The sequence below is a fragment of the Lissotriton helveticus genome, chromosome 9, assembly GCF_964261635.1.
Source record: "Lissotriton helveticus chromosome 9, aLisHel1.1, whole genome shotgun sequence".
In the NCBI taxonomy this organism is placed as follows: Eukaryota; Metazoa; Chordata; class Amphibia; order Caudata; family Salamandridae; genus Lissotriton; species Lissotriton helveticus.
Window position 1 is genome coordinate 1,149,930,788 of NC_136070.1, and position 23,053 is coordinate 1,149,953,840.

The 23,053-nt window shown below is 41.7% G+C and overlaps 1 protein-coding gene across 1 annotated transcript in view; it reads right to left on the reverse strand.

Annotated features, from left to right (window-relative positions):
• Positions 1-23,053, reverse strand: part of CACNA2D3 (calcium voltage-gated channel auxiliary subunit alpha2delta 3) — a 2,522,256-nt gene that overhangs the window by 1,031,825 nt on the left and 1,467,378 nt on the right. Inside the window, exon 16 of the mRNA XM_078662383.1 lies at positions 8,224-8,304. Coding sequence (XP_078518509.1) covers positions 8,224-8,304 — 81 coding nt within the window. The remainder of the gene's footprint in view (positions 1-8,223; positions 8,305-23,053) is intronic.

Sequence of the window (23,053 nt, forward strand, 5' to 3'; positions counted from 1 at the left end):
TGAACTGTTGTTCACAAACTATTGTTTCCTGGAGATTCTCTGTCTGCAAGCAGGGAAGAGACCATCCTTTTTGCAGATAGTGAAAAGGGTAGGTAACGCAGATCTTTGCGGTCCTACTCATTCTCCCCATTGTTATTTTGTTGGTCTTTTGGTTTTTTTGGATCCATGAGGTATTCACTACCTGCAAACAACGTAGAATAGAAATATTCTGTCTAGTCTTTGCACCTAGTGATAAGATAGGCAGTGCTGACTTTTTAGTCCCTCGTTACGAGCCGTCATGTCTGTCTTCTCCCCATTGATAAATAGCCTGTTTAGCCCGGACCGGGTGTTAGAGGTGGACCATATGGCTCCACTAGAAGGCACCCCTAATAAGGACATGTTCATAAACTATGGGTTAGTCACCATAGCTTATAATAAATTATGGCACAGGTATACCGAAGATAGCCAAGACAAACAGTGGCCACTGGCAGGATCCTTTGACCTTGATAAAATAGAAACGTTAGAAATAGCCCTTCGAAATAATAAGACGACGCCAATTATGCTCGACAGTCTCGGTATGTGGCGCAGAGAGGCTACGAAACGACAGAGAAAAGACGAGGATAAACCAAGTAGGGAAATATACCGACAGGACAACCCCAGGACACCGCTACCCACAACTTATCCCCCGACACTATACAAAGGACGACCAGACTTAGGGTCAGACCAATGCGCTTTTTGTAGGTATGTCGGACACTGGAAAGCCCAATGCCCGACTCTACTGAGCGTGAGTAAAGGCAAAGGGCCGACAAGAACGACAGACCGACAGTACGAGAAAAGGCGCGAGACAGAGAAGAACCCGACTTACATAGACAGACCAGACAGAACCACCACGTTTGATTATGCCCGATGGCACAGATTTCGCCAGGAAAATCTCAGCGGCATGATCAAGTTCTCCTAGGTCGGGCAATGTCAAGACGGGAACCCAGCCTCGTTTAAAATTCACAGACGGAAAGAGATAATTATGACCAATAACTGTTTTTATATTTGTCTTGGGTCTTTGTATGTCGTACTTGTACTGTCCCCCGTCTGAGTTCGTGTGTATGTAATGTACAAATCTGCGTCATCCCTCTACACGTATTTCCGTGTTACTCGACCCCTGTTAGCAGAAACTTAGCATAAAAGCAACCTGGAAAGAAAGAAATGATAAAACAAAATCCGTAGACCATTAATAAACTTGAACTTTTAATTTAACACAACAAACAAGGAATAATAACGATAAACTGTAGAAAATGAAAGTCAAACAGAACATTCGCCCCCCCCCCATTCTGGAACCTTCCAAAGTAGGGCAGGGTTACGGCTACGCCCAACCAACGGCAACCCATATAAGGCGAGCCCCGCCGCCAACTCTTGGTCAGGAAATCTTAACGTATGGGGGAGCCGGAGGAGAGGCAGGAGCCCGCAGCCTGGGCATTTGCAGGTAGTCCCGCCACGTGTCTCCTTGGCCGGCCGCAACGGGCCTGGAAAGACTAAGGTAGTCCCGCCACATGTCCAGAGGAGAACGAGGCACCTCTTCCTTTTCTCTTCCGTCACAGCCGCAGCAGTCCTGGACGGCGGGATGTCCTGCACGTACCTCCACAACAATCTGTCCAAGTTGGGCTGGGAGGGAGAGGCGACGCGGACGAGCCTCTCCCACCTCCACCGGTAGGAGGTTTCCCAGCCCCCAGCCCGACGCCGAACACCCCCAGTCAGGCGATGGTGCCCATACTTCCACAGCACCGGACACACCATGGTGGCACCCCAGTACTTGCGCAGCACCGAACACACAATGGTGGCACCCCAGTATTTGCGCAGCACCGAACGTACAATGGTGGCACTTGGGGAACACCGGATGTGGAGAGGCCTTCATGCGGGGCGATGAAAAGGAGCGGCATGGAGTGCACCGGGAGAAGGAGACGATGTGAACGAGTCTCCCTCGCCCCCCAGGTGGGGGCATCACAGCTGCACCCCAGCTGAACGTCCCGCTCTCACAAAACAGGGACCTCTTCCTTTCACTCCGAAGGGTCTCTTCCATTCTTGCAGACTCAACGAGAGTGGCCCCTGTAGGGCCTCAAAATGGCGTCTGGATCCGCTGGAAGGCGGGCCCCGGCCACTAGAGTAACTTTGGCCAGCCATACCACTCGAACATTTGTCCCATGGAGCACGAGCCCCCATCTCCGACAGCATCTCCGCAGCCTTGAAGATCATACAAAGGTCCCCGGCGGAGCCTTTGGCCTTTGCAGGTTTCCGGTAAGGGACGGCTGCTTCGATCGCCAACGAAACAAACATGACATTGCCACACCTTCTGTTAGCGTGAATTCTAGAACTGCCGAAAAGGACTCTGGTCCAAACTGCCAGTAATGGAAACATTTCCCCCTGATGCTGCTTCCGGACTGTGCCGGCCCCGCCCAAAATGGCGCTGGTATCAATCGGAACTTACGAACACCTCGTGGTGTTCCTTCGCACTAATATAAACTTGATGTTCTGAGATTTTTGTGATCCTTTGTACACTTGGCTAGAAAAGACAAGGAGAGCTCACTCGACGAACAGTATGAAAAGATCCCCGTTACAAATGTTGATTGCGAATATACAATGTATTATATTTTTATAACTGATGTAACCCTCATTTACGATGCACACGTACGGTATGCATATAGGAAATCTGATTACAACTGTTATGATTATGTTTCTAAATTATGAAAATATATGCCCCCGAACCCCCAGCCAATTAATAGACGTTTTAGTCTCTTACAAATGAATGAGTAAAACTTTCCGATGTTTTTATTGTTGCAAACGACACCCCCCACTGTACGCACTTTAGCCATTGCCACGACCGACCAAATACGACCACACCCTCCTAAACCATATGCTGAAATGAATCTGCAAAATAAAGTCTTTGAAACTATGGACGGGTATTGCATGCTTTATTTTAAAACAATATGGGATGGGTAGGAAAGTTCTTTTTCTGTGCACCCTACTCTGCTCTCTCTTTAAGGTTAAAGGAAGATGGTTGCCCAGCCCTGGAGGACGGATCGGATCGACAACACGACACTCCGTCTTAAAAGTACGCGACTGACTCATGAACTCTCGCGTAGAGGAAGGCCGTGACTTCCAAGGATGGGTAAAACGAATGGTGTAAATGAGGGAATGTAAAAGGAGGGTGAAATGAAATAATGTAAATATTGTAAAGTACAACGTTCCAAAGTAGCAGGGACCCAAGAACCGAAGAACTTTAGAACGCCACGGCGTTGAAAGAGGTTTAAGGATCCCGACAGTGAGATATATCCTTTGACTAGATACCTCGCACTAGGCCCCTCTGGTTTCCTTTTTATGTTTCCCCGCACACGCCCTACATGAACACACTACCCCCCCCGACTCCGAAAACTATATCCCCGGGGACCCCGCCCCAAGGAGGAAAGACGAGTAAGAGGTAAGTAAAGGACTTATGAATCCATGTATTTGAATGCGCGCGAATGCTGTCTCCCCCACCCCCCCCCTCTTTTCCTCCCTCTGCAGGTTACGTCAGAAATTACAGCCGAGGTGTGGCGAAGATCTGAGACCTTGCCATGTCTAAATACGCGAAACGGACTAGCGCCGCAGGGTGGTGTCTAAGCACGCCTGCAAACTACTCACGTATCGAACAAACCCGAAAAATTAGCACAACCTGATAAAAAGTGATCACCCTTAAACCAGACCGGACGAATGAACCCACGTTACGTATGATGCGAAACTGTGAGGGAATGTGTGTGTGTGTGATTGAGGCGTTGACCCAACTGGCCAAAGGACCGAGAATGCGAGAAAGTGCGACAAAATGGTACCTCCTTTTTCTTCTTTCCTTTTCTCAAAGCACGTCCCCTCTACCCTGTCTAATGCTCAAACTGCATGATTACAAGATTCTAACGCGGACTCGTGAATACCCTTTACTGTGTAATGCACTAAATAGCCTTTCTTGAATGCACTGCCGCCCTCTCTGTTGCACGTGTACTATTTAGCCTGCCGTTGCACTCTTTCTCTCTCTCTCTCTCTCTCTCTCCCTCTCCTCTCTCTCTCTCTCTCTCTCTCTCTCTCTCTCTCTCTCTCTCTCTCTCTCTCTCTCTCACTCTCTCTCTCTATTTTTTTCACTACCACTCTTCCGAGTGGTTAGCCCCGAAATTGGCAGATTGCCACCCCTAGCACACCACCTAATTGGCTTCAAATACCGTCAGTATTTGCACAAACGCTTGTCTTTAATACAACCACCCTGAGGCCGCGTCATTACCTCTCCTTTTCCGATAAGAAGTCAATGAACCCAGGTTGGGCCGTAAGGGAAAGGACAGGTAAGACGACAGAGGTTCCCTAATCTGGCCCGAAATGAGGGAACTACATGTCAACGGCTCCTATAGTATAAAACAAGGACCTCAGAATACGCGACCCTCCCCTCCCCGAAACGTCGCAATACCCAAACCAGAAAAACGATCACCCTCGTTACCTCCCCTGTCTATGTCCCTGGTTGTTTCCCATAAAACCCCTGTCCTTCCTAGTTAAGTAACCGGGCTGTAAAAGGTTACGTAGGACCCAGAATGATGTTTTACACGGTTAACAGACTAGACCAAGGTAAAGAAATCATCAAAATGAACCCCGCAGTAGTTGAAAAACAGGATGCACCGATAGAAAGGAAATGTTTAGCCATGTTCGTCTCTCAGCAAAATACCTGTGTAGTACCATGTTGACGACTCACTGTACCCTTTTGTAAATGTGAAACTCTAGAGAACGGCATATCTTTGCCAGATTTGTCTCCCGAAGGTGGGTTACCATCAGATGAACCGTCATGCCTGTAATAAATGATTATGAAGGAAAGTCATAGTAAATCCAGCAGGTCCGCCACCGGTCATTCATATGCCAGTTGTGAACGTTAAATATAACGGACATTTTCATTCTTTGCCTGGAGCTGGGAGAGAAATAGACTTTTTGATTATCTTCATCCGCAAATTTTCTAAAAGACTGTCTTTTCAAACTTGTTTAAGGGTACTGCCGTTGGAGGAGAGAAGGACCGGATGTGGGAGCACGAGGCCTGACTGCAGACTAAGGGACTCCTGCGACATTAGCCAAGGCGAGACCACGACTGAAAAGAGCTGCAGGACGAGGCACTGTTTTCGACAGCATGAAAAGAAAGGGTCGACCTGATGCCCCTGCTCGACGTCCAGTGCCTGTTGACAAGTCCCCGCTCTCTGAATTCCGTCACACGCCCGCCTATTTGAAGTCTCTCGTTCCCCTAGTTTGTTCCTAATTTGGCCTTGCTCCATCCCCCTTTTTCCTCTGACCTACCCTATGGACTGTTTTGAACGCTCTTCTTCCATCGGAACTTTCTGACAATCACCTCAAAGGACACAGGGCGAAAAGGACCTTCCCGACCAGAAACGCGAGGAAAGGGTCGTGCCCTGCAACGCAGAACTTAGAACAGAGCTGGACTTGTAGCTCCACCGCCGGTGCTCAACAGCGCCAACGAAAGACCACAAAGAACAATGAGAACTCGTAAACTTCGAACATTTGACATCCTCAATCACCGTTTTTTTTTGCCTCATTTCTCTCCCAGCCGCCATTGTATTGATCCTGCTCCAAACCGAATCTGAAATATGTATTAACCTGCCAGTTCACGTTATGATATGTACTTGCTGCTCGCCGTTTTTTGTATTTCATTCCTATGACTTTCCTGCTGAACAAATTTATCAAAGTTTATCAAATAGGTGCACCTCCTAAAAACTAGAAACCTCAAAATGTATTGTTTACAACTCTTTTTCTAGGGTTCCTACCGGTTTCTTTCTCATGCCCACCACAATAGACCCGAGTAGAAAATGAACCAGCAAGATGTCTTGAATATGTTAAAGGGAGGACTGTGGAAAATTAGTGCGTTTTGGTGAACATTATCTGCGCCATCTTGCCTCTTCCCCTGATGCCACACTTTTGTCGTGCGCGCCCGCCATTTTAAGATGCCCCGATCAGAACAAACCCTTTTGCATGCCGCTGGCCCCTGACATAGCCCTTTGCCTTCACTAAGCCTGCACGCTGACCACCCCCTGCTTGCACCTGCCTTGAGTCATAAACCCCTCTTCGGCGCTGCCCTGCCCCCGGCCCTCATCCTGTTCCCAGCGCGACACCTCCCTGCTTTCCTTTCATGATCTCTGGCCCTTAGATGCAAACCCCCTTTTTCCCCGTGTGCCCGTTTTGTCCTCCCCGTTCCCAAGCCGACACCCAGCTCTGCCAATACCATCCTTGCCCCTCCCCGTACAATAGAAAGCTTCCCCCATCAAAGAATCCCCGGGTTGATCAAAGCCCCCCCCACCCCATGAGATCCGATCAGACTCCCCTCATTCCGTGAATCGGCGGATTATCCAGCTGCGCGATGCTCATCACCTGTTGTGACTAGGGTGGGAACTTTAACTGTAAATATGTGTGGGAACGGGCCCAAAGGGGAGTTCCGAGAATGTCTTTTCCGCACATCAAAGCTTTAAACATGTATGTGTAATCTGCAATAAAATCATAAATGTGGATATAAGAGGCCAGGCCTCAGAAATACAGTTAGAGCACCTCAGAACGATACCTTCTGTCCGTTTCGTTGTGTTCTCCTCCGGAGAGAATAAAAAAACCTTGTTTCCTGCTTTCCAGTCTCCAGCGCCTGCCTCTTCATTGATTTAAATAACTAGAGGGTCACAGAGGCAATACCGCCGGGCAAATATCGATTGTCCCCGACCCGATTGAACTTTTTACACTAAGGGTCATCTCTGTACATTGAAAGGAACTGCCATCCCTGTCAACAGACAGGGGCATGTTGAGGAACAGAGTATCAGAAAAGCAAACATTGCCTAGTACTAACTCTCTCTGCTAGAGAAAGTGAAACGTATTACTCCTGAAAGCTACTTCAGAACTGCTGTTCAAGCCCATATATTTTTGTATCTATGTGGAGGTAACACCCTGATCCAGGTACTATAAGACTCCACACTGGCATCCTTTACTTGAATCTCCCAAGTCACAGCATTTCTCATCCAGGGCCTGAAGATATATGATCTCTTCACCCCATTCTAATGGAACAGCGTTGGCTCCCCTTACGAACCAGCACCATCATCACCATGCATCATTTACTAAGTAATCCCGTCAAGCACCCCCATGTATCCTGCAGATAAGCTCACCATCTATGGGGGTTCTCAGCTCATCCACTGCTGTCAGGATACAATCAGACTGCACACTAAGAGGTATAACAAAAAGAAGAAAAAAAAAGCCAGCAGACCTTTTCCAACTATATACCCAAGATCTGAAACATCCCCATTTCAGGACCTCCAAATCCCTATTAAAATTTAGGAACGAGATGAAGATTCACCTCTTTAAAAACATTACATCACAATGCTTTAATAGTCCATACCCCCCCTCCTATCATTTGTTGACTTTATTCTACTGTTTTACTTTACACTGTTGTTTGGCCAGGTTCTCGCTAAAGAAATGCCACATACATATCACATACATAAAAGCAATATCCTATAGCTATGCACCAGTAGCAACAGTGAAGTTTTCTAGATACATATTGCATCTGGATTAAACTTGTACCTTGTGACTCTACTCACCATGGTTTATATTAACATAAAGCTGAGAATTAGTTATCTTTTCCATAGTAAGTGATTGGGTGGCCAGAGTGCTCATATATGTTTTCTGTAGGGACATAATGAGCTGAAGGATAAATTGATATTATCTATCTGACATTGGTAATGTTAAAAACGAAACCAGTGTATTTTCATGTGTTTTCTCTTCTACTTTTTGAGGTCCAGAAATATTTGCAGGCACAATGATTCTTTCAAACTCCTGCTATGTTCTTAGTTTTGGATCATTACTACAACTATTTGCCTATCAGTAAATATCTGCACATTCATCAAATCTAAAAAATGTAATCCATGTGTCCTTCCTCAACAAAAGCCTGTGTGAAAAAACTGTTTTCAACTCATGGTGTGGAAGGTAGAGCATGGCCCAATTAAAGCATTAAGAAAATAACTAAGGTTTAAATTAGCACGCTTGCTGTAAAATGTGTTTTATTCAAATTGAACAGAATGTATATACCTGTAAACAAAACATATTATCTGTTTATTGTAAGATGACATGTAGAAAATCAGATTCAATGCAGCAGTAAAGTTTGGGCGCAATTCTTGTAGTATAAGGCGACACATGAAATTTGTACTAATACTTTACCTTATATTTAGGAATCGCCTTTAAAAGTTCTTTAACTGGAACATCTGTGCCCACCACACCAAGAAGCACGCCTCTTGATCTCTGTGGTAAAAATGAAAATATATACATATACTTTAACATTGCACAATCACTTATAGAACTTGTTTTTGTTTGTGTGCTGTGAAACTCCATCAAAATGTACAGTTAGCAAATTGTCTAAATTAAGCCACATGCAAAGTTTAATAATAGATTTAAAAACAGTATCGGAATATTGTCCACATTTGCTATGGTTCCTCAGCGCTTCAACACCACTTCAGGTGTAGGAAGTGCTATATAAATGCGATTACAATTACAATCTACATCAACAGTTACAACTTCTTCAGTCCAGGTTTTAAATTGTAATTCGATTCCATAGGAAACATCAGGTTGAAGAGCTATTTTCTGTTATTGTTTTTCACTAAAAACAAATTATGATGCCACTAAAGAGCAAAGGTAAATGGTGTATATGTGCATTATTGTGTATTAACGCCTCAAATGCATAAGACAATCATACTTTGCATGTCTAATAAAAAAATTGCACATATGTGAAGGGAGTAAAGCAAAAATATATCAAATGAAAACGTAACCAATAAAAATGGTAAACTTTTTCAATAGATGGAATGACCAAGGGTTAATTTTCTACTTTGAAAACATGTTGTTTTTGTTAAATAATATAATTAAAGATGGAAACTGGGTATCAGTGTAGCCATGTTGCCATTGAATGCTGTTAGCCAGTGCCAAAATAGGTACCAAAGCAAACCAGGCAAAATATTCAAACCTGCCTGGTGCCTTCCTCCCGCTCTTCCCCATACACCCATTATCTGGCTATCTCCTTCTCTCCCTCTCTCTCTTTCTCTTTCTCTCCCCTTCCTATTGTTATTTTCCCATACCTCTATCTATGTTCCTTCTTATGCACCTGCTGAGACTGCTGCACTGAACCCCTTGGGAGCTTGTGGGAGTGACAACGGGGTGAAAGAGCTCTGGGCCTTAAACGTTAATCTCTTAGTCAAGTCATTAAAGATTTTTCCCCATTAGTTATATCATTCGGTATTGGTTGACATGAAAAATTGAAAGGAAGAAGACATCAACAATATGCTTCTGACTTATGCAGCCAATGTAACTACACAATAAGGACCAAGAGTCACCAAATATGGTTAACAGGTTTTATTTTTGATTACCAATCAATCCAATATATATGCAAACTAAAAGTAAGTTAATTAGGTACAGTAATACAGCCTATAAGCTGAAATATATGAGTAGATTAAGTCGCAATAAATGAGATACAGAATTGTGAAAGCCACAACAATAAAGAAACTTCCCTTCTTTCTCCTCAACATAAATCAAATATAGGGCCATCTACCGATGAAAGGAAATAGGTCTTTAGCATAAAGCTTCACATTTGTAAGAAGTCTAAAGGGAATTTCATGTCTTCCAACTGTGAGAACATCGATTTTAAATTAAAAGGAGATTCAGCAACACCCTTATCTCCTTTCACACCACCAGGAACCAACCAAACCATTACTCTAGTGCATCTACAATATCCCTTCAGATTCCCATCACATTGACATCACATTGACTGGGACTTTAGTTTTCATCCTTGAACATCTCTCCATCCTGGTACATATTGAACAGAAGGCCCCTTTCGACCATTCATTTTCCTCGTTCACTGTCAATTTCTTCCCACCTTCCCTCCAGGCCTCACTATCAGCAGTCTAATACAAATAATAAACCTTTCGGTAACTAACACAAATCATGATAGTACACCTGTAAAGAAAGAGAGAAAATGCTGGCAACGCAAAACACATTTCAATTTTACCTGCAGTCATGCTAATTTAACAGAACATTTCATATGCATTTCAAATACATGGTTATACAAGCACACGTGTAACATGTAGAATAAATGTAAAAGGTGATTAAAAGAGTACATTTTCATACGTTTCAAAAGAACATTAGGGTATACATGTATACATCTCTAATCCCTACAATGGTTACATTTCATTAATTAATTTAAATGCTCCACACATAATAATGAAGTTGAGGCACACAGTGAATATAATGTCAGTTAAGAGTACATAATTGCATAATTGTGACATATAAGGGTGGAGCCTAAATGTTGCTGCTCCGACCCCTCCTCTGATGGCGATGTTAGCCAACATGATCCACATATGAATCTTATCAGAAGAGATCAGCTTAAAACTGATGTTTATAAAACAATTATCTAGAGTTTCCAAGGTATTTCATTTCATCATAAAATCTACACTGACTTTTCTCTAGTTCTACATCTTTTCTCCTTCTTCTTATTCTCCTCCTTTCCCGTTCCTTTCTTTTCGCTTTTATACACATGCACCCCTTAAATATCACAAACAGACAGATTGCACAAAAGGTCATTATCACAAGGGGTCTCAAAATGGAACCAAATATTTCACTTTCTATATGTCCAAACCATGTGCCTACTGCAGCAAATCCATTTCCAATTGCTACCCAAGCACCTGTAGCTTTCAACTCTTTTAAATCTCCCTTAAGTTGTAATATTTTTAATTTATTTCTTCACCTCCTCACTCTTATCAGGTATATAGGTGCAGCATTGCTGAACCTTCAACATCTTCCAGACTCTGCCCTCCTTCATGAGATGAATGTCTAATACAAGTTGATTCTGTGTTACTGCAGACCATATAGGCATCATTTCAATGTCCACAGCTAACACTGAATTTGCAGTACTAGTAGCTAACTTATCAACTAGAGTGGACAACTTTCCAATTTTGAGACCATTCAAAACCACTCCTACTGGAGGAATCAATGCACCAGATATATCTCCAAGTATTTCAGTATCACTGCTGCTTCTTTTGGTCCTAACTTGTGATCCCCACACTGGATCAGCTAAATGTTCTACTTAATATATCTTGAGCAAGACTATTGCTAAATAACATTTGCCATACCACCAACGGGACAATGTAAAATATATGTGATCCACATAAACATAATAAACTCCAGGAATAACAAGATACTGGCCTCTCATGAAAAATAGGCTATTTCCCCCATATTCAAAAATGTGATCACAATCACTCTTTTGCATAAGTTTATTGTGAACTACAGATGTACCTCTAAGAACACACCATTTTCTCTTATGTTCCCACTCTAAAGTTAATACAGGCATAACTCTTGACTCTGGATGTTTTAATTCCTCCTTTGGCCACTTATTTCTATATGTTTAATCCTTCCCTGTTTTCAATCTATCATCCATTGCCCTTCTCATGTCTTCTACAGAATCTCGAAATTTCTTTTCAACATCAGTTAAGAAACAAGTCACATTGTGCTTATGAGCATAAGCAGTATCTAATGTTACTATGAGTTTGAAGAAACAATTAGCTGTATCCATCACTTTGGCATTGGGGTGATGATAATAAATGCTTACACACTGGAGCGTCCGAAAGTACTAAATCATAATACGAAAAATAATGCTGAAAGTGTCCCCTTCCATATATAAGACTCATTAAGAGGCTACATGTAATACCATATGTAAGAGGAATTGATGATAGGTAATCCCTCCTGCAGCTGAAGCAGGGTTAGCATTCATGGTGTCAATGTATTCATAAAGAAACTAAGCATTGATAAATCTACATGTAATGTCTTGAAATCAAATAAATGCAAGCTACTGTCAGTAGGAATCGGGGATCTAGGTGTAGTCTTAGATCTATGTTCGACTGAATTGGAAGTGTGGGTGAATATTGTCTTCAAAGCAAAACAATTTCTCTTACAATTATAGCTATTAATATTTCAACTAATATAAGACAGTGTCTGTTAGGGTTACTCGTTTCTTTGACTTCACTAAAATTAGACCATTGAGTAGAAAATATCAGCAAACATATTTCTTCAGTACAGTCTTGCTTGTGCAACTGGCAAAACAAAAATAGTATGATGAAATTATTTACAATCTTTCTTTGTGAGTCTTACCTAACCCTATTCGTCACCTTCTAAATGATACCCTTACGCTCCTTCTGCAGCCTCGGGCCTAGGGCATCTTCTTAATTCTTTTTAACAAAAGCACAGGGGATAAGTACCTCTGAAAAGGTACCCTAGCTCTTTTTGATCTCCTGAGGGCAGATCGTTCATCCTTACTGTCACTGAGATCAGAATTGTCAGTGTCCTCTGGGATAATGCATGGCAAAAGCTCTTCAGGCAGACTTAGTCTCTCTCCCTCTTGCCATCTCAGCCAGCCGTCTCCAGCTTCCATTCAGCTTGCCACAGCACTAGGCCCTTCGTCAGGGTCTGATTCTGGCTCAGTCAGTGCCACAGATCAGGTTCTTGCTGATTTTCTGTAACTTGTTCAACCTCTCCCCACTGCCTTTCAGTTGTGGTCTGCACTTCTGGGAGAGGCATTGTCACATCATCAAGGGACACTCCACTCTGCGAGTATGGCCAGCGTGGATCCAGTTGGGAAGACCTCCACACCTAACAGCACTGTTTTCTTACAAGGATTACTTAAAAAAGGTCCTTTCCATCGAGATTCCAAGCATATATTCTGAACATTCTTCTTCACCAAAACCCAGTCACCAAGACTGAGGTCATGACACTGCTTCATATGCAGTGGGGCAGTAGCCCCAACCTGGTGAGAGACAGAACGCACCACATTAGCTAGCCCTTTGCAGTAATCGAGAATCATGTAATCTGTAATGTTCACAAGTGCATTTGCAGGCACTGCTGGCATTCTTTTTGCTAGTCCAATGATGATTTCATCTAGGACAGTTCTGTCCTCCAATCGGGAATCCTGGGAAGACTCATTAATGCAAGGGGCAAAACATAAGGCCACTTCAGAGACATTGACACTGACACTTAAGCCAACCTGGATTTCAAAGTTTTGTTCACCTTCTTGACAATGCCTGAAGCCTCAGGCTAAAAACTGCAATGTAGTCTTTGCTCCACTTGTAATGATGCACACAACATTCTCAGGACCTAATTATTGAAATGAGTTCCTCGGTCAGTAAACACTGATAAGAGTCCGTTCTCACTGTTGGAGGGTCCTGCCTGAGAGACGATGGCAGAACCCTAAGAGCTGCCTACACAGTCTGTACAGTCATAGGGGTAGTGGAAGCTTCCTGGCTTTGAGGAGTGTCTTCTGCACCAGTGGCTGAATTGACCGCTCTAACTAGAGCTTGCAATGTGTCTAAACAGATGAAAGTGATGGTTTTTATTGACAATCAATATGGCTTTGGTTTTGTTCATGACTTTAGTCAGTTATTGTCACAGTGGGGATTCATGACGTCAGGGGGTTTAGCGCTGGGTAGTGGTAAAGGGAAGTATAGAGTAAATAAAAAATTGAGGTTTACCTCAAAAAAGAAAACATGAAATTAAATATTAAATTAATAGATGTCTATATGTATCTCAATGGATGGAACATTCCATTCTATGGATATATTATATTGATGACTTGTTCGTAGTTTGGAGGGGAGGATATGAAGTAGGAGACCAGTCTATTTCCATGCTGAATCAAAATACTCTGAATTGTCTTTCCACAAGTCATATAAGGTCAATTATTTAGACTTAATATTGAGTATCAGTAATAACACCATCCAAAGTGCTTCATTTAGGAAACCTACTTCGGAGATTAGTATCCGCCATGGGGACAATAGTTTTCCCAAAAACCTGAAGGGTTACAGGGAGTTACTCTACCCCAAGTGCATTTGGAGTAATAATATGGATTTGAAAAAATATTCAGGGTGAGATGACCACAATATTTCTGAACAGAGGAAGAGGTATCCTCCCACTAGAGAAAGTGAAACAGAGAGTCATGGAACATGCACATCAGGAATTGCTAGTGGATGAAATTAAACAGTAACATGAACAGAGGACTAGGTTTGTAACCACTTTTTCAGTAAACAGGACCAACGTATGTCATATTCTTGGTAGAAATTGCTATAAACATAGGTTGGGTAATATAGGAAATACCTTAAATACAGAAGTACCTCTCTATGGGACCATCTGGTACACAGTAATTTCACAGCCCAAAGTAACACCCGACAGAACATTTCAGACAGAGGTTTTTGCTGCCCGTGCGCACAAAATTACAATAGCAAGGTAACAACAATGTACCAAGACGGACTAAGCAGGAAAAGATTAGCATATTTCTTAACTGCAATTCTGATTACAATGTGCATTGTTGTTTGACCTGTCACTGTGGCAAAAAATACATTGGGGATATAATACATCCTACTAAGAAGTGAATTAAAAAAAATATGTGGGCCGCAACCAAGGGCGACTTATCACAGCTAGTGGCCAGAAGAATTCCATGGGAACAACTGCAATCTTCTCAGGTTTTACTGCCTTGATCACATTACTCCTAATAAGAAAGGGGGTGATAGGGTCATAGCCTGATGCAGACTTGAGTGCAGATATATCATTTATCTGCAGACCCAGATTCCACAAGGGCTTAATAGTGATAAGGAATCAGTGGTACACCAATATACGCTGCTTATAAGTTTGAGGCACGAAAGTTCATTGAGAGTTTATGATATAAAAGTGTTAGTAAGTGTTTGCCCATTAGGGATTTATTTTGCAACAGTTTCCACTTGCTTGCAAAAAGATTCAAGGAGGCATGAATGATTTTGGATTTCGTCTCAGGAATTTCTAATTCTTCAATAATTAATTTAATTTTCTGTTTACTTTTTTCATTTGAATTTATAACATTGTTAATGATTTATAATAGCCCTGGTGAGGTGGCGTTTTGTCGGGGAACCGGAGGAAAGCAAGACCCCATTATTACTTATGCATAAGCCCCAGGGAGGTGGTGGTAACTGGGGGGGTCTGCATTTGTTCCATTTGTTTTAAACAATAATGGCTACATGCCTCTGGACCAGGGCAACCTCAAGGCCTAATAATAGAGATGGGCAGAAGCCCACGCTTCTCTTTTTTTTCAGATGGGAGCCGCAGCTCCAGCGCAACTCCTGCAGAAATAATTTAAAAAATAAAACGTTTTTTGCCTTGATGTGGTCCCTTTGTTACCTCCAAGAGGCCAAGGGGGTTAGGTCATTCACAACCTGTTCCCTTCTTTTATTTTTTAATGTTATTTGTGGGATTGGGACAAGCCAAATCCCAATATGGCTGCCAACACTTCCTGGTTGAAAGTGTTGACAGCCCACCAGATCTCAGCATAAGGTCGGGAGGGATAGCGGAGCCTTCGCGTCCCTATATATACAAATTTGGATTTTGGTTAATATCTCTAAAGCTACTGAATGGATTTACACCAAATAACAAAACAGCACTTCCCTGGACCAACATCTACCTTCCTGCCAAACTTGGTAAAATTCCATTCCGTAGATCGGCCTGTAGCCATGCAGAAAATTCCTGTGTGCATGAACATAGGGAAAACGCATTTTGGAACCCACCCTTTTTTTCGGCTCCCGCTTGATGGACACCATAAAACTTTAAAGACAGCAGCTGAAGTGAGCGTCGTATTTGTTTTGAAAATTTCACGAGGATTCTTCAAACGACGCCAAAGTTATTGGCAAAGCAAAAAACTTTATCTTCCTAGGGAAACTAGGTTCTAAATATAACTATCTGTAGGTAATAATAAAAAAAAAAATATATATATATATATATATATATATATATATATATATATTTCCGAAGCAAATACCCTTCAAAAAGAAAGATCGCCGCACACCACTTCAAAGGTTCTTTACGTTTGCCTAACAACATTACACATTATCTTAACAATTGTGTCACATGAAACACAACCATGTCTTTACTGGATTCGAAAATGTGAAACACAGGTCTGACAAAGGTTTTGGTTGATTCCAGAGATTGGTAACATATGTTTGAACTACCTAACCCACAATGCAACGTAACTCTGCCACGTGGTGATCATGGTACAAATAAGTGAAACAAACAAGGGACAAATGTTTGTTAACCGTGAACAGGGACATTGTTTGTCCGAAACGCGTAGGGTGGGGAAAACCCTAATGAAATAAAATGTAAAGAACCTTTGAAGTGGTGTGCGGCGATCTTTCTTTTTGAAGGGTATTTGCTTCGGAAATTAACTACAAGGCTGTCCTATCCTTGCTGCCAGCACCAGCTATCAGTAGCTCCCCCCGCCTGGGACAATTGCTCGTGAATCATTAATGACACGGGGGAGAGCCCAGCATTCAAGCATTTTCAAACGCTGATACTTTGTAAAACAACGTGAAGTATCGATATCGGGCTGGATGCCAAACGGCGCTTTGCAAACTAATTCAACACACACGCCGTAAATGGAACTTGCATCTCAGCCCTGAAGTAATGCGTCTTGATTCGAAGTGGGAAGCCAAACAGCCTGAGTTAACCGGTTGAGCGACGACTGGTAGTGTCGGAGGACACCAACAACGACGGGAGTCTCCCGGGTGAGTGAAAAACATTTAACTCTAGTGCTAACGTTCCCATATTCGATAGAATGCTGTAGCGAGTCTTTTTGAAAGATCACGTCTTTGACTTACAAAAGCTGTTCTGATCTGTGCTGCCAACAATAGCCAGAATAAGACTCACTTCAATTTACTATTTCATCGAAGTTGACAAATCATCATCTTCAAACTGGGTTAACATCAATTCCCTACAATCTTAACGAACTTGTCACGTTTTAATACCTGCTAGCGTGTGTTAAACATCTACAATAAAGTTGAATAGATTTTATTTTCCCAACAACTCGACCTTATTGATATCACAATGGAAAAACGAGCAGCCCTACGTTTGGAAAAAGCGGAGAGTATGTTTACAATCAATGCTACAACATCAAATGCAACAGGAGGTAAACAAACAAGCACTTCCAAAACTATCAACCCCAATGCTAAACAACTATTTCAACAGATGGAAAAATTACTGCGTAAAGAAATTTCGCGCAGCTGGGAAATAATCACCCTAGAAAAATACACGGAATTAGGCCTGGTACCACGAGGCTTATGGATATTTACTCTGCCTAATCACCCAGATACCACTGCAGAAATGTTGGAAGAGTGGGGTCAAAACAATATGGACTGCTCGCGTAGAATGATCCTTATTATAATCAAACATGCAAAAAAGAATGTGGAGGTTCTGCACATTAAAATAAAAGAATTGGAAGATCAAATACAAGCTTTAGGAGACAGTGAAGAAGCAAAGAAAAATCTACGTCAAACAAAAAAATCTAGACAAACATGACGAAGAGATACAAGAAAGAAAACAACGAAAATTCAGACGTGACGAATCTGACTTTGCCAATGGGACAATCTTCACTTTCGCGAAACGCTTTGATGCTCTAAAAAAACAACAACATGTGACCCCTCAATCTTTTGAAAATGATACCATCCCTAGTGAGACAGAATCAGAAGCCAGTGATGGAGAACAAAGAACAGAAGTAGTGAACAATCTGTCTTTTTTAGAGGAGATGCAGATCCTCTACAAGGATGAACAAAATCCAAAATCAAGGGGAAGAGGACGGGGAAACTTCCAAGTGAGCGGAATGGGAAGAGGTCACATGATGAACCAAAACCAAGGAGGAAAACCAGGAGAAGTCGCAAATCAAAGGTATCCTCTGAGAAACAGGGCAGTGCTAAAGAAATAATTTCAAAAAAATCGACCAAAATGGATTCAAATGTGATCATTAATTTATCCAACTACACCTTAACAGAATCGGAAGTCACGATACTCAAAAAGGGTCTAACCTTTTGCCCTGACAAACATCAGGATGAGGTCGAAACGAAAATAGATGTATACAAATACATCAGAAAATTAAAGTTAAAAAAATTCTTCTAAAAAAAAAGAAATTGCAAAACCAATGAAGAAACATCAATTGAATGCAATACCGATATCGACCAAGAACAATTTACAGTGGGTGATGTACCAGGATTACGAACAGCTTACGAACTGGCCCAGGAACTTGAACAAACTGAGCAAAGCGACACTCAAATAATATCTGACCTGGGCATATCTACCAACTCCAGTTCTAAAACAAATTTCAAAAGCAAATCTCGATTCTGTCCTGTTTTATATCCTGGCAACCGCATTGACACATATCATGACCTAGTTACAACGGAATTAGAATCAATGAACAATACATTGACAAAAAGAGAAAATGTAACGAAAAAGGAACGCCTTGCCCTAAAATCACTAGAAACAAATCCTTTAATTGAGATGAAGCCGGCAGACAAAGGCGGGAACATAGTCATCTTGAACAAAACAGATTATGTAGATGAAGCTAATCGCCAATTAGACAATGTTTTGAACTACAAAAAACTACTACGCAATCCAACCGTAGAAATAATGATCAAACTACATAAACTAATTAATGAATGGCAAGAAAAGGGATTGCTAAGTAAGGAAGAAGTAGATTATCTTACTGTCAAACATCCAATTACTCCCACCATATATTTTCTGCCAAAGATTCACAAAACATTAATTAATCCACCAGCCAGACCCATAAAATCCAGTTGTGGCTAACTTTGTGAAACTATAGCATTGTATGTTGATCACTTTTTGGCACCAATAGTTCCCACTTTGAACTCTTTCATCAAAGACACCGGAGACTTTCTTAGGATTATAATGGAGACTGAATGGCATTCTGATTATTGGCTCGTTACTATCGATGCAGTTTTATTGTATACTTCTATACAACACGATATAGGCATAACAGCGATCAAATACTTTTTGAAACAAAGACCTATATGTGATCTGAGACATACCAACATGTTGTTAACTATGATAACTTTTTGTTTATCTAACAATATTTTTCTGTTTAACAGGAAGTTTTATCAACAAACTTGCGGGTGTGCCATGGGCGTTTCCTTCTCTCCAAGCTATGCTAATCTCACCATGGGGTGGTGGGAGAAGAGCATAGCTTGGAGAGAAGAGAACGAAAAATACACCACGGACGTGGTGCTATGGCTAAGGTTCATCGACGACCTTTTCCTCATTTGGAAGGGTCCAAAAGCAAAATTGATTGAGTATTTAACAATACTTAATCAAAATGAGGTGGGCTTAAAATTCACCTCCAACATCCAGAAGGCAGAAATTGACTTTTTAGACACTAAGGTCTATGTCAAAGACAACAAATTGGAGACAACAGTCTTTAGAAAGAAAACATCTACAAACAGTGTCCTGTATGGCACTAGCTTCCACCCAACATCACTCAAACAAAGCATTCCATATGGCGAATTTTTACGCATGAAACGCAATTGCTCAGAACCATTGGAAATGGAGAAAAAATTCAAGGAAACAAAAGAAAGATTTACCGACCGTGGATATAAACAGCAAGACATACTACGAGGGGAACAAAGAGCAAGGGTAAAAACCAGAACTGAGACACTTATACCAAAAGACAAGAATCAACCAATAAATGAAGATAAACCACGTCTAGTTCTGACTTACTTAAGGAGAGCTTTAAAATAAGACAAATCCTGACCAAATATTGGAGTGTTTTAAAAAAGGATACAGAAATTGGATCACTAATAGGAGATAGACCTTTGATCACATTTCGCAAAGCCCCCTCAATTCAAGACACATTGGTGAACAGTCACTTCAGAATAGACAAACCTGCAACATGGTTGGAAAAAAGACAACTGGGTTTCACTAAATGCCAAATATGTAAAGCCTGTAAGATTGGACAAAATCTAAAAAGCTTGAAAGATCGCAAAGGAAAAACTTTTGTAATAAAAGACAAAATAACATGTGATTCGCAATTTGTGGTCTACCAACTCCAATGCTGCTGTGGCTTAAAATACATTGGCTCAACCATATGCCCTTTGAAAAAAAGAATACTTGAACATATTCGAGCAATCGAGAATAATGACAACAGCTATGCGATCGCCAAACACCTAAAAAGCCATCCAGGCAAAACATGGAAAGACATAAAATATGCAGGGATTGCGATAATAAAGGAAAATGAACGTGGTGGGGACAAGAACAAGAAACTAAGACGACTTGAATCCAAGTTAATAATCAAATTCAAAACTCGTAGCCCGTGGGGAATGAACGCGGATGAAGAACTGTATGTACATCTTTGAGACTGTATATAATCATTATTAATTTGAACATTTGAATTATATCTTTTGACATTAATCTATATATGGCTTTCTGCTACAATTACAAACTAGGACTCAGAGTGAATCAAGAATCAGTATATGATGTAATTAAGATCCACAAACTAGCTAAATGAAACAAAAAATTATTTTATAAAAATACCAATCATCCATAACCAGCGCGGACCAGTAGATTAACATAGCCGTATCAAGTGGACAATCTATATTAATTCAGGCACTCAGCCATGAATTCATTATGACACACGTTTGAATTGCTTGATAAAACCCTAATTCTCAATTTGATATTATAGGGCACTCAGCCCAACAACATTACACATTATCTTAACAATTGTGTCACATGAAACACAACCATGTCTTTACTTGATTCAAAAATGTGAAACACAGGTCTGACAAAGGTTTTGGTTGATTCCAGAGATTGGTAACATATGTTTGAACTACCTAACCCACAATGCAACGTAACTCTGCCACGTGGTGATCATGGTACAAATAAATGAAACAAACAAGGGACAAATGTTTGTTAACCGTGAACAGGGACATTGTTTGTCCGACACCCGTAGGGTGGGGAAAACCCTAATGAAATAAAACGTAAAGAACCTTTGAAGTGGTGTGCGGCGATCTTTCTTTTTGAAGGGTATTTGCTTCGGAAATTAACTACAAGGCTGTCCTATCCTTGCCGCCAGCACCAGCTATCAGTAGCTCCCCCCGCCTGGGACAATTGCTCGTGAATCAAAAAAGAAATATATATATATATATATATATAAACACACAAACGTTAAATTAACGTTATAGTTAGGTGAAAAGTTCAGTGACAATGTAACATAATAAACCAAAAAAAACACTGAAATCCACCACTTAAAGTTAAGGTCAATATAACCTGTGCCCCCTCCATGAACACTGTTGTCAGCATTTATGTCATTTCAGATGTTGCACTCATGTTATAAATGATGTTTTTAAAATATCTTTATTGATTTTTATTAATCAACAATAACAATGAAAGTCATAATGCGACATCAGTTGTACTGAAATGCCATTATAAGCATAGTGAAAATAGCTCTTCCCGCCCCTTTCTATTCGCCGACTTCTGCAGGTACAAAGAGAAAAGCTCAAAGTATCACCTATCTGTGGTCTATAACCTTCACACTTCTTGGTATTATATTAAAAGAACGCAATGAACCATACTTTGCAAGATAATAGGCACATCACAATGCAATATCACAATTGTCAGCATCTAAAAAGAGCAGATGGTGCATACATTCTTTGCATTCTCCCTTTAAGCTCTATCAGGGGCAGCCAATTGCGGGGCGGGGCCATCTAGGTGGTTTTGGACATTTAATGCCGGATGCAGCATGAGAGCGGGAACTAGAGGTAACACTGCTGCTTTGAGCATTGCTCATTCAAATGTTGCCTGTGTTTTAAATATGTTTTAGTTTGTTTTCATAATCGCACAAAAGTGTATTGAAGTGCATTGAATTTGATTTGCTCACCCTTTTGAGACTCGCATATCCGCATTCTATCAGTTTACATCCGCCCCTAACGCCGGTCGCATACTTCCTTTAAGCTCTATCAGGGGCAGCCAATCATGGTGGGCGGGCCATTAAGCAGCAACCGGACATTTAATGCCGGTTACAGCCCGGTGCGGGAACTAGAGGTAACGCTGTCGCTTTAAGCATTGCTCATTTAAATGTTGCCTGTGTTTTAAACATGTTTTAAATTGTTTTTATAATCACACAATAGTGTATTGAAGTGCATTGACTTTGATTTGCTCACCCTTTTGAGACTTGCATATCCACATTCTATCTATTTCCCTCAGCCCCTAACGCCGGTCACATTCTTCCTTTAAGCTATATCAGGGGCAGCCAATCACGGTGGGTGGGACCGGGGCCATCTAGCTGCTCCTGGACATTTGATGCTGGTTGCAGTGCGGGAGCGGGAACTAGAGGTAAAGCTGCCGCTTTGAGCATTGCTCATTTAAATGTTGCCTGTGTTTCAAACATGTTTTAAATTCTTTTTCTAATCACACAATAGTGTATTGAAGTGCATTGAATTTGATTTGTTCACCCTTTGAGACTCGCATATCCATTCTGTCTGTTTCCTTCAGCTCCTAACGCCGGTTGCATTCATCCTTTAAGCTCTATCAGGGGCAGCCAATCACAGTGAGCGGGGCGGGGCCATCTAGCTGCTCCCCGACATTTAATGCTGGTTGCAGTGCAGAAGAGGGAACTAGAGATAACGCTGCCGCTTTGAGCATTGCTCATTTAAATGTTGCCTGTGTTTCAAACTTGTTTTCAATTCTTTTTATAATCGCACAATAGTGTATTGAGGTGCGTTGAATTTGATTTGCTCACCCTTTTTAGACTTGCGTATCCGCTTCTTTCTATTTCCATCGGCCCCTAAAGCCGGTCGCATTCTTCCTTTAAGCTCTATCAGGGGCAGCCAATTACGGTGGTAGGGTGGGGCCATCTAGCTGCTCCCGGACAATTAATGCCGGTTGCAGTGTGGGTGCGCCCAAAGGCAAGCCCGTCTGTGCCCGTCCGCGCCTTTCCATAGCGAGGGGCGAGCCACCATGCCCAATTGTTAACTTACTCTGCATCTCAACTTAAACAACAATACTCTAACGACTATCCACTGAACCCTGAGACTCAAGCTAGGTTCACCGAACCCCAGGAATATTTGTCCGGAACTTAACTTAGCTCTCCATATGGGTAACACCACACAGAATAAATACACTCATGAACATAGGGCTCAAGACCTAACTCTGATATAGCTTAAGACTC